Below are 12,298 nucleotides of genomic sequence, written 5' to 3' on the forward strand. Positions count from 1 at the left end.
CTGCCGGTCTCTCCCCAGAATTCAGCTGCTATTTTCAGTCACCAAAAAAAACAAAAAAACAACGGAAAATCTGAAAATATCCTTTGCATAGAAAAATAAGACATGATCTCATTCAGTTTATGGGTTAGCTTTATATGCAGAGCGTGTCGTCATCATTGTCCGCCTAGATAACGTGAGAGCGGGAGGAAGAAGCCAAACAAGGTGACACAAGCAACAGGAGTGTGGAGAATGAAAACTAAACACCATCCTTTTTCTATTTTTTCCCTCTCTGACTCGCTTTCTTTGGTGCTCTGCACCACTGGTTTGTCTGTATGCTAATAGGGGGATTTGAATGGTTTGTGGGTGTTTGTGTGATAGTGAACAGCAAAACAGCGGATGCATCTTTTTAAAATTTTGATGGAAAAAGTCGGCCTCTGTCTTCCTCCTGCAGATGAGAGCATTTTGTGATCTTCTCAAATCACATCAATTTAGCTTATTTTTTAATATAAAAGAAATCAATTACTGGTTTGGCAAGGAAGCCACCATGCTATTCATTTTCCGACGGATAGCTTGAACCTAGTAAAAGACCTCTTTGAAAGCTTTGTATGAAATTGCAGCCCTCATAAGGAAGTGCAGACCAAGGTAATGAACAATCTAATCACCCCCACAGATTTACACCCATTATTAGTGAGCATGTATAAGCATTCATATCCTCTGCATTCTGCCCATGTCATCACTTGGATCTCATTTTCTTTTGGCAATAATGTTATGAGATCCAACAAATCTATGTGGTGTTGTGTTCAGGTGCTCTATAGAGCCTGGTATAAGCTGCTGCTTTTCCATAGGGTTAATCCTATTAATGTTACAATGCTGACTTTTTAACAATCTGTTCTCTATGAGTGGCCTTGAATTGAGGAAGAGCACAATTTATGTTGTTTTCTAGTGTAGTCGATTTTCTTAATTTGGACATTACCAGCCTTAATGGAACTTTTATTGAACAAGCATATGAAACACACACTTTTTGGCACTAACTAACTCACTTTTAAAACATATTAAAGCACAAGCTGTTTGAAACTGTTGACAATTAGTTTGTTTTATAGATAAGAACATACTGACTGCAGATTGTGCACTCATGCAGTCTTTTTAAAGAGGACATAATCTGAATTCTTAATATATTTTTACTTTAAAAGCTCTAGATTGCAAGGTTTTTTGGTTTTTTTTCCTCTCAGGCCCATCACTGGCAGCTTCAATGCTGCAGACCATTGCACTTTTCATCAAAACAAGGGCTGGTCTGAGAGAGCATCTTGTTTGTTTGCACAGCATTTCTAAATACGCAATCACCTTATCTCGTCTGTCATGCAGATCTGGAACCTGCCCTGAAGACAAACTTCTGCTCCAATTTTCTAAAGTAAATACAGATCTTGGGAATCTTTCTGTGCAGAGCTGTGTCCTGCATGAGTCATTTACACAGATCTTGATAGATGATGAGAAAAGTTCTTATCTGTCAGAGGAGAACTTTTATTTAAAATACCTTTTCATAACTTCCATTTTCATGTTTTGATATTCTGTTACACTCATCAATGTGGTACAAACTTGACTTTTACTCAAGAGTAAGCAGTTTGTGTCCAGTGTGGGACCATTATTTGTAGGCGTAAGGGACTTGCTGAGGGAAACTAGGAGCTCGCCACAGCACCACATATCTTAAAGGGTTTTTTTTGTTTTTTTTTACATAACTGCCAACCGGCAGCTGGATCAGTCAAAATCCCATTATTATTCTTCTGTTGCATATTGTCTTCACTGTGACCTATTCCTGTGTGTTTTCTTTATTTTCTCTTAGGCTAACATTAAGAACAGTTGTTTATACGGTTATGCTTTACTAATGTTAACATGTTTTTTGTAATAGAAGGTTCTGCTTGTGCTGCATTAAACCAATTACTGAGCAGTTACATCACAAAAGGGTCCAATCATGCTGGGAAACTACCTGCTCTGAGGTTTCCAAAGAAGACGCTAATAATGGTTTCTGCGTTACATACACAGAAAAGAGGGGGTATTTCCTCCAAGAAAAAGTTTCTGCCATTCAAAATCAGACGGCTTGTCACACTATCTTAGAAGCTTGTTTGCTTTCTTAGCACGGATTGAGGCTTTACCACCTCTTAAAGCTGTTGTTATGAGGTGAGTATCGTTTCTGTAAGATTAGGCTTTGTCCAGTAGACTCTTGACAGTTGGCAGTGTTAAAGATCTTTTTAGCTGTTTTTAGATTTTTCCCCAGCTCCAGAAGGAAATATTGGATTTATTTTGTAACAGTTGTTAGACTTTATCTGTTATCACTGGGGTCCAAGGCTGATCAAAACCTTTACACTAAATATAGCTGTCTGTTGTGTCTTGATGCAATGATGAAAAACAAAGAGAACTAACATCAGTCAAAAAGCTTGCAACCTGCAAAATGTAGAAATGTTTTTTTTTTTCGTCAGATGTTGATTTTTGCTTGCAACATTAAGTCTGGGGAGTATGTTTCATTACTTCAACAGGGGCTGTAACGGGAAAACAGAGATGGCCAACATTTGTAAGCAGATTAGCTTGTCATAGCAATGGCTATCACAGGTCGGGACTCTTTGGGACAGCATTTCAAAGGTGTATGCTGTACAAAAAGCAATCCTTACTGAAGATACGAGGGATAGCTGTATCATGTGAGCTGACAATAGGCTTTATGTGGTGAAGTGGGTGAATCTTTGCAGTCTCAGTAAGCTGAGACAACTCATTTAGGCAAAGAGAGGGTAAAAATTACTCTCACATTTTGTTCTGTCACCGAAATGTCCCCATCAGTGCTGTTATGTAATGATGTAACAATATGTCTTCATCCAGATGTGCTGGACAGCATGGCGAGGTTCAGCGTGCAGGGAGTGTTCAACTACAGCATGCTGACTCTGTCTGACCACGAGAGGGTTCTGTACGTCGGAGCCCGTGAGGCACTGTTCGCCCTGGACCCCAACGACATTAGCAGACAACTACGGCCACAGGTAACATACACACACGAACACACCAAGACACTTTGAAGCCTTATTTCTGGCACTGCATGTGATTAGAATATCTACAAATTCAATTTGGACAAAGAAGGATTTTGAAAAAAATGAATTACTGTTATTGCAGACACCCATGCTTTGTGAAATTCCTTTGTCGAAATGTAACAAATTAAATGATAACATAACATTTAGTATCACTGGGCTTTATGATGGACATTCCCCGAACACAAGGAACACAGCTTTGTCACAGAGATAAACGTTCAAGAACAAATTCAATTATGACATCAGTATTGTTAGAATTATTATAATAAGGTTTGATTAGGAAGAAAGGAGACATAAAACATGTCTACCTCTGCCACACTTTTTAGCAGCCTATTAACTTACAGAATGGCCTTGTTTTATCCTCTTTTTTGTCTTTTGAACATTTGAGAACACTCACACGGACAAAAAAAATTTGGATGACAATCAAAGAATCTTAAAGTACAATATTAGTTTAAACTGACTCATACTAGTTGTGGGGACTTTTGTCTGTTTGACCTGTATTTAACTGATTCTGCAGGCCTTCATTAAGCTAATACTGTCAAGCAAAATAATACCAACTCAAGGTTACTTTCTGAAAAGGTCAGTGACATAATAACATTCAGATTAACCGCTACTGTAAGAGCTTTGTGCTTCCAATATGGCAACATTTCCAAAGCAGATCTATCTTTACTTTTGATTTGAGCCGTGTGTATTTGTAGCTCAATTGTTTATTTTTTGAAAGGGTAAAGTAATATGCTGTCATATGCTGTTTTTTTTTGTCAATCTTCAGAAAACATCAATACATTGCTGCCAACTTAGCTAAATATATGCTAAATAGGTTTAGCTTTTCTACTCGGAAAAAAAAAATTGTTACTAGGGTTGTCCACCATGATTCTATATCAATAAGCTGTGAACTGTAGTTAGTATAATGTGTGCTGACTGGTGTGGTTGAAACACAATAGCTATACTGGTGCAAAGGCTAGTAGTTGGAGTGTTTACCCAGTCGTTAAGCTAGCTAAGTATGTTTGCTCTTAGTTAACTAAAGAACGATAAGAAAGAGTTTAAAGCTCTACATTTCTTTTTACACTATTTTTTTTAGTAACTAAACTAATTTAGATGTATTTTAGAGCTTTTGCCTAACCTTTTGCTATATTCAACATATTCAGACTGACATATTTACTCATAAGCTTGAGGCAATATTTCAACCAATATATTTAGGTCTGATATTTCCACAGTAAAAGTAACTTTTACTTCTTCTATCTGTTTCTATAACGAGTGCCAGATATCAAGATGAAAAAGTGTGCAAATATTGGAACCAATATTTCAATTATGACACATACCCTTGCCCAGGCTTTGATCCTGTTTCTCAGAGTTTATGATACACTCATTCAGTTGTGGATTTAGTTCTTTTTTGTAAATTTGTGTTTCTTGTTTTTTTTCTGTGAAGCACTCTGGGGAAAACCTGCTTCTCTCTATTAATACCCTTGACTTGACCTGCGATACACACTCTTAACAGAGAGATGCTAAACCCTCAGAGGCTCAGTCTAGTTTTGATTCGCTCCCTCCATAACTGGTTCATATGTGCAATCAATACAATTACACTGACACAATGAAGGTGTAGTGAGCAGCCTCCAGTGGTTTGGGGATTTCTGTCCGATTTACTGCTGTAATGAGCAGTTATTAGATGCACACTTACACATACCCACACACTGTAGCACACCACCCAGCCACTGGCTGTATGAGTAAGGGTTATGAGTCTTATAGTAATAATAAGACCACCTGTTGTCAGCCCCCAGTGTGTAGTATACAGGGAAGAAGTCAACAAAGACAAATGACTGAGCAACAATGAGATAGTCTGTCCCCTCTGTCACCATCTGTCCATCTTTCTTTCTCTCCTACTCCTCTTTTCTTTCCTTAACTGCTTATTTTTTGTTTCTTTTCTTTTCTTTTCTGCTGTCTTCATTACTTTCATCACTACCTACCCTCATTGGATATCTCCAGGGATGGTTTTCTACAGGATGTAGATATTTTGATGACAAGCAGCTCCCATTTGTGTTTGCAGTACTTTCTTCTGCATTATTTAGCAGTACCACCCCCCCACCACCACCACCACCACCACCACCACCACCACTGTGGTTTGCTTTTTATTACTTTGCTTATTAACTTTCATTATAAATTTGCATTGAAATGCACCAGTTCACCATGTTCCAGCATTTCAAGAAGAGCCCTAACCCACAAAATAAAATCACTGCTCCAACAGAAGCTTTCTTAATTTGAATACCTAATGAAACTGAAATTTTGAATTATCTTAAATTAAATTTGTTTCACATGATCAACAAACCTCTCCCACCCTTACAACACACTCACGTTTTTATTCCAACTAAGTGACTTGCTAATCAAATTAAAAAGCTAGAGATTCACATGTGCCCTTCAAAATGCTGCAACCAAATCATTCACAGAATTTTCATTTTTAACTTTTCAATTATTTTGATGACAAATATTTTGAGTTGTACGTAAATACCTGGTCTGAATAGAGTTGCCTAAGAGCTGTTGCTATTTGTTAGTGATGTACATTAATAGGATGTACGATGGATTACATTTATTTTGCTACATGTGATGCCTGCTACTACTGCTTCATGGTATCATTTCTAGTATAACATGATCTATAATGAGCACATGACCAACAAGTTTCTAGTGATTAATCAAAATCCTTTTGGGAACAAATTTAAAGTAGCAAAAGGTGATGTGCTTTATTTTAGTCTATCTTTTTTTAAAACTTAAACTCATTAGTTAAAAGCACAGGTCCTACGGGTGATTTTTCATAACCACTGATCCATGAATAATTCATTCAGATATATACATTTTAACCATTATTAACTGCATCGTGTCATCAGTTATGAGAAGAACTCTCTACAAATTAAATGTGGATGGTAATGGACAGTGGTAGGAAGGTGTAAGGTTAATACACTTCTTGTAGCTCATCCAACACATTCTGTATGTAAGATATATACCTCAGAGCTAAAATATGCTATGCTAAATGACAGACAGTTAATGAACCAAAATGCTTTTTTTTTCTAAGACCATTAAAAGCTAGAGTTGCTGTGATATATGACATCCATCTATATTTTAAAGTGAAGTTAATCGACCATTACATTATACTGCAAAAGTGCATTGTTTGATTGTAGTTGGTTTAAATCCTGTGGAAGTAAAGTTTAAATTTGCAGCAGCTCTGAGGCTGTAATGGCGAGCATAATTATTTCTAATGGTGAGGAAACGTCTCAGTAAACACAGGCGATTCTTTGGACCTCCTTCAATATTGCAAAGTTCAGCCATTTTTTACACTCTCTCTGCAACTTGTGAAAGAAAACACATTTTATTAGCTTTGTATTTCAGTACACACCTCTCCATCTGTGTTTTATCCTTTAAAGCAGTGTCTTAATCTCCAGCTAATTATTTGCATTAACAGTGTCCTAACCACCAGTAGCAGTGTGTTTAATGGAGCCAAGGTAGTAGCAAAAGAACCAGGGAATGAATCTGTGTCTCTTGTTTTTTTCCTTGTCCCAAGCACTGTGGACTCTTTTGACTAAATCTGTAAGAACATGTGTAACTCATCTTTCTGAAACTATGTTTGTACATATGTAGAAGAGGAAAATGCGTGGTTATATTATTGACTCTTTCAGCAAGAAAAAAGTATTTGTAAAAGTATGTTATTTTTTTGTGAATCTACGGTTGTTGCTATAGTTACAGTAACCAGCAGTTAACAGTGCAGAATATTCTCTCTGAAATTGGATTTTTTTTTTTCTTTTATTGTGATGAGTCTCAGAGTGCACCTCATTAGAGACAAATGCTGTTATCTCCTCCAGTATGTACATTGTTCAACATAACACACGTGCAGAAGTACTTACTATTTATCAGTAAAAGACAGAACCTTCCTGCAGCACCTGCCATTTCTCTCTGTCTCTTCCCCAGATCGACTGGCCGGCTCCCCAGGATAAGAAGAGGGAGTGTGTCGCCAAGGGGAAGAATAACCAGGTAACGTGGATCTGAGCTGACAGAGTCCCACAGTTCCTTAGGTTACCCGCCCTGTTCATAGGCAGCATTGTAGTGGTTTTTAAAGCAATAGCTTTTGAGTGTATCATTTCTCTCTTCTCTTAATTACATTTTGTCAAATCTGTCTGGGGTTTCAGACTGGAAACCTTCCAGTCATTACATTAGCACAAAGAGTGCATCGTCGAGATCAGCACCTTTTAAAGCAGTTGGATTCAGCATTGGTTTAGTCTTGAGCAGCAAAAAGAATTGAACACACCCTCAAAAAAGGGATGAATGTGTAGAAGACTTTGACTGCACCACAAAACAACATGGTAGAAAATGCATGTAAACAAAAAAATTTGTGAAGAAGTACACAGTTTATGCATCTATTTAAGCTGGGATGGTGCGTAATATGTAGATGAGGAAAGAATGCAATCAATTGCAAATCTCATAAACCAGTATTTTGTTCACAATAGAACAAGTAAAACACTCCATCATCCCAACTTTCTTCTGCTTTCTTGCTTTTGTAATAGAGGCAGTATGTGGTTTTAGCATTGTGTTGCTGAAATATGTAAGGCCTTCTCTGAAAAAGGCGTTGTCTTAAGTGGAGCATATGTTGATCTAAAACCTGTATGTAACATTCAGCACTAATGACCCTGCTTTTGAACTGAGTGATGATAACAAGCCAGATGGTGCTGGTACATGATATATTCAATATTCAACGTCTTCACAATGTTATGTTGAGGAACATAATTCTGAGATTACTCCACTATTTGTAGATATTTTTCTGCTGACCACTGAACCTTTGCCCACCTTTACTTCTGAGATACTCTGTCTTACTAAGGTGCTCTTCTCTTATGTCCATGTTCATGTTACTGACCTGTTGCCAATTAACCTCAGCTGTTTCTTTTTATTACCACTTACATCTCTAACCTTTTGTTAACCAACTGCTTTTGGACTTGTTGTTTCCATCAAATTCAAGATGAGTCATTATTTTGCATGAAATGATAAAATGTCTCACTTTCAACATTTGGTGTTTTTTATTTGTTATTGGTTTATGAGATTTGCAAATCATGGTAATTCACACAGTGTCCCATCTTTCTCAGAATTGAGGTCGTTAATAATGTTGTACCTTAAAAGAAATTTATAAATACAGTATGTTCACTTTTTTTTCTTTGCCGAGATACAGCCTGAAAAGTATAACAACAAGTAAAAAAATCTCATAAAGACATTTCACCCTTCTCAGATATTCCGTTCTGATATTCAGCACAGGAGTAGCTATGTGTGATTTAGCATTCTTCAGGTCTCATCATCAGTTATGGTACATTTACAAAGCCAGACAGCAAATTGACCCCAACCAGCTCTGCAGTTAAGCCTCAGCTGGAGCTGCTGTCTGATTAGCCTGCATATTGTGCGTTTGCTTGAAGTTGAGGTTAATATTTTGAATAAACTCACAGAGCTTCGGCAAATGGAGCTGAAATGTATGCACAGCAGTAGCTGCTAATGTAGTTTCCAACAGAGGGGGAAATAGTTAATTGGATTGCAGTAACAGCAGCTCAGCTTTACTGGCTCCAAGTAGAGTGATGCCGTGAAAACGTTGTGAAAGAATTATAAGGGGACTCTGGTGATACTCATTACAAGTTTAAACTTGTTTTTTAAACTTATGGAAACTTATGAAAATTTGACAGCTTCCTCTGTTTTAATTTGGTGTAATTTTGAAAATTATAGTGTGATAAGCTGTCATCTGTGTAGTTGTGCGGATCATTTATTTTATTTTTATTATAACTTGTACTTCACACATACTTTTGTCCAATCACAAAAACTGTATTTTTAAACCACATGGCTATGCCTACAGATGGTGCTTACTTACTATGCAAGTGTAGCCATATGGTATTTACATTGCCCGCCATTACATAAAATGGCTTTTTATGTAATGCAGATTTGTCTGGACAGTCTGCCAGATACACCTCATCCTGATTACTCGCAGTGATTTTGGGAGTTGTACAACAGAATTTTAAAGAATCACTCTGCTCATATTGCAGCCCTGAGATACAGACACTGTTTTGTTGTTGCAATGCCAATATCAACTGGATGCACTGAATTATTCATTCCTCTAGTATGCATTATGTCTGAGCATCTGTTTCCATTTCCATTCAAACAGCTTCCTTCTTCGTCACAGTGCAGACATGAAAAGGCACTTATCAAAAAGCACTGCATCAATTATTCTGTTAATTATCCTTTTGAGCGATCTGTCACTTTCTTGTTCGGTTAAGAGATTATTCAGATAATTTGTCACAACATCATCTGCTAAGTGATGTCCTCAATAGGATGCTGAGCACTTCTGTCTGAGTTGACAGACTAAGATAAAAGATAGTTCCACACTTTATAACGCTGATAAGGATATCATCAGTAAAGATGATAAGTTTACCAAGGTTTTCCCTACGGCTGAGGGTTTGAAGAAATAAAAGTGAAGCACAAGATAAAAACTAAATCTCAGAGAATGTGTGAGCAGACAAAAAGTTGTCTTGGAGGAATAGACTTCGTATTGAAGTATGACAAAGCAACTCTTCTTGTCCTTCTATCAAGGACAGCGTGGTTCTAAAAATCTTTTTCCCTCTTTCACAGACGGAGTGCTTCAACTACATTCGGTTTCTGCAGAACTACAACCACACACATCTCTACACCTGTGGCACCTACGCCTTCCAGCCCAAATACACCTACATTGTAAGTATGCATGTGTGTGTGCTTCTCTGGACAGAGGCATGTTGAGCCAGTGCTGACAGGTGTCAACCTGATACAGCTGACCTGAGGCTAAGACCACTGTGTGATAAAAAGAAAAGAAATGCAATGGAAAATGAGTATATCAAACTGTGGTCCACTGAATGTGGGAAGGATGCTGTGTGTGGGCAAAGATGTGACACTGATGTAATAGGACAACGTGGCGAGGGGGTTCCTGGCAACAGACAAAGAGCTTGCAGCTCTTGTCATGTGGGTTATAACACATACTGACCATGAACCACCTGTGTACTCATTTTTTTTCTCTGTGTGCTTTCAGAATGCAGAAGATTTTACCCTCGATACTGCAGCACTGGAGGACGGGAAGGGAAAATGTCCATATGATCCGGCCAAAGGGCACACTGGACTCATAGTGGGTAAGTATATATGGTCCTTTTGTCCGGGGAAAGATGTCCTTATGAGGAGATCTGTAAACATCCATTATCAGCCAGCTGAAATTGTTCCATCTGTGCACACTGAGCAATGTGGTGCTGTTACAGCTCCATAAACAGATCCTACTGAAATTCTCATCTGTTTTCGAGCCATAAAATTGCAATGAGAGTCCAAATTTCCAATTTAACTTTCACGCTGCGTTCACCTCATTGTGGACAGCTTCACTGTGCCTACAAACACTCATTCTGTATCTTCTTTTGTGTCTTCCTGCTGAACTGTATTGTTACTGAATTGAGTGACAATAAATGAGAAAAAAAAACATTAACGTAAACTTGCATTTCATATAGATAAGGAGCTGTACTCAGCAACACTCAACAACTTCCTGGGTACGGAGCCAGTTATTCTAAGGAACTTGGGCCAACAGCACCACATGATGAAGAGCGAGTATTTGCCTGCCTGGCTCAATGGTAAGTTAAAAAGAAAGCTTGAGAGATGTATAAGCATGTATAAAATAGAGAACCTGATTTGAAACCTGAAAATAGAGAATTAGAAATGTACTGATATGTGATTTTAAAGAAACACCATGTTGAACTTAAATTCAGGGTCACTACAAATAGTCTCAGTAAACAGTCTCAGAGCAAGCGAAAATACACCAGATCATCCAAACAAACCAACATTTGATGTCAACTTTGTATTCTCCATCCACGTGATTGATTTTTAAAATTTAGATTTTTTTACTTTGAAGTGACATCACAGCTATTTGTTAGAAAAAAATATTATCATGGCCCCGAGGAAATCCTTTCTTCAGTGCAGACATTAAAGGGTTATTCATATTTAATTTTTAAGCAATAGAAAAGGGCTGACCTGTTTTCATCTTGGGCATCCAGTTACTAAACATTGTAAAACCCAAAAGTATTTGTTAGATACACAAAGCAACCTTCAGGGTCGCAATATCTAACATTCAGAGGGAGGAGGAGTGGCACGGCAATTTGAGGGCTGTCATTTTGGTCACTCAGGATTCAGCTCTGGTTTATGGGAATTTTGTGCATGTAAACACCATCTCACTTAACAGCCAGCTAATTATAGGCTCCTCTACCAATTTTGACTACATTAGGAACAGTATTTGCACTGCTAGCTTACTGCTATGGCTAAAAGTAAGCTAGCTTCTTGCTAATGCTTAGCTCTGTGTGTGTTCTGGCTTTGGGGGGACAATTCAATTCAATTCAATTTTATTTATATAGCGCCAAATTACAATAATTGTCATCTCAAGGCACTTAAATAATATAGTCCAATTCAAGTCAATTGGAATTCAATTCATTGTAATTATAATCCAATTAATTCATATAGAGCCAATTAAAAAAATAATATCCTAGCTAAGGAAACCAACAGATTGCACCGAAACTTGTCTTCAGTCCAATCTCCCATCCTGAGCGTGCCTGTGGCGACTGTGGGGGGGGGGGGGGGGGGGGGGGGGGGGGGGGGGACGCCATAACACCATTCAAAGGATACCTGTTGGAACAGGGAAACAAGTTAATAACCACAATAATGTCACATGTACATAATATCATTTGAGAGATTAAACAGGGGGAAAAAGAGAGCAAAGTGAGGAAAAGTGTGACAGATGAGGTCCCCCAGCAGTCTAAGCCTATAGCAGCTTAACTATGGGATGTTTCAGGATTACCTGAGCCATCCCTAAATATAAGCTTTATCAAAAAGGAAAGTTTTAAGCCTAATCTTAAAAGTGGAAAGGGTGTCTGCTTCCCGGACATTTACTGGCAGCTTATTCCACAAGAGAGGGGCCTGATAACTGAAGGCTCTGCCTCCCATTCTACTTTTAGAAACTCTGGGAACAACAAGTAAACCTGCAGTTTGGGAGCGAAGTGCTCTGTTAGGAAAATACCTTACAATGAGATCTTTAAGATATGATGGAGATCGGTCATTAAGAGTTTTATATGTGAGGAGAAGAATCTTAAATTCTATTCTGAATCTAACAGGGAGCCAATGAAGAGAAGCTAAAACTGGAGAAACATGATCGCTCCTGTTAGTTCTCATCAGAACTCTGGCTGCAGCATTTTTGATCA

At 37.9% G+C, this 12,298-nt stretch overlaps 1 protein-coding gene across 2 annotated transcripts in view; it reads left to right on the plus strand.

Moving 5' to 3' along the window:
• Positions 1–12,298, plus strand: part of sema4c (sema domain, immunoglobulin domain (Ig), transmembrane domain (TM) and short cytoplasmic domain, (semaphorin) 4C) — a 90,248-nt gene that overhangs the window by 58,653 nt on the left and 19,297 nt on the right. For both annotated transcript variants that reach the window (XM_072388486.1, XM_072388487.1), the window contains 5 exons: positions 2,842–2,996; positions 6,990–7,052; positions 9,675–9,773; positions 10,105–10,201; positions 10,565–10,684. In XM_072388486.1, the coding sequence (XP_072244587.1) occupies positions 2,842–2,996; positions 6,990–7,052; positions 9,675–9,773; positions 10,105–10,201; positions 10,565–10,684 (534 nt within the window). The remainder of the gene's footprint in view (positions 1–2,841; positions 2,997–6,989; positions 7,053–9,674; positions 9,774–10,104; positions 10,202–10,564; positions 10,685–12,298) is intronic.

Source organism: Leuresthes tenuis, unplaced genomic scaffold (assembly GCF_036924035.1).
Source record: "Leuresthes tenuis unplaced genomic scaffold, fLeuTen1.0.hap1 SCAF_6, whole genome shotgun sequence".
Lineage (NCBI taxonomy): Eukaryota > Metazoa > Chordata > Actinopteri > Atheriniformes > Atherinopsidae > Leuresthes > Leuresthes tenuis.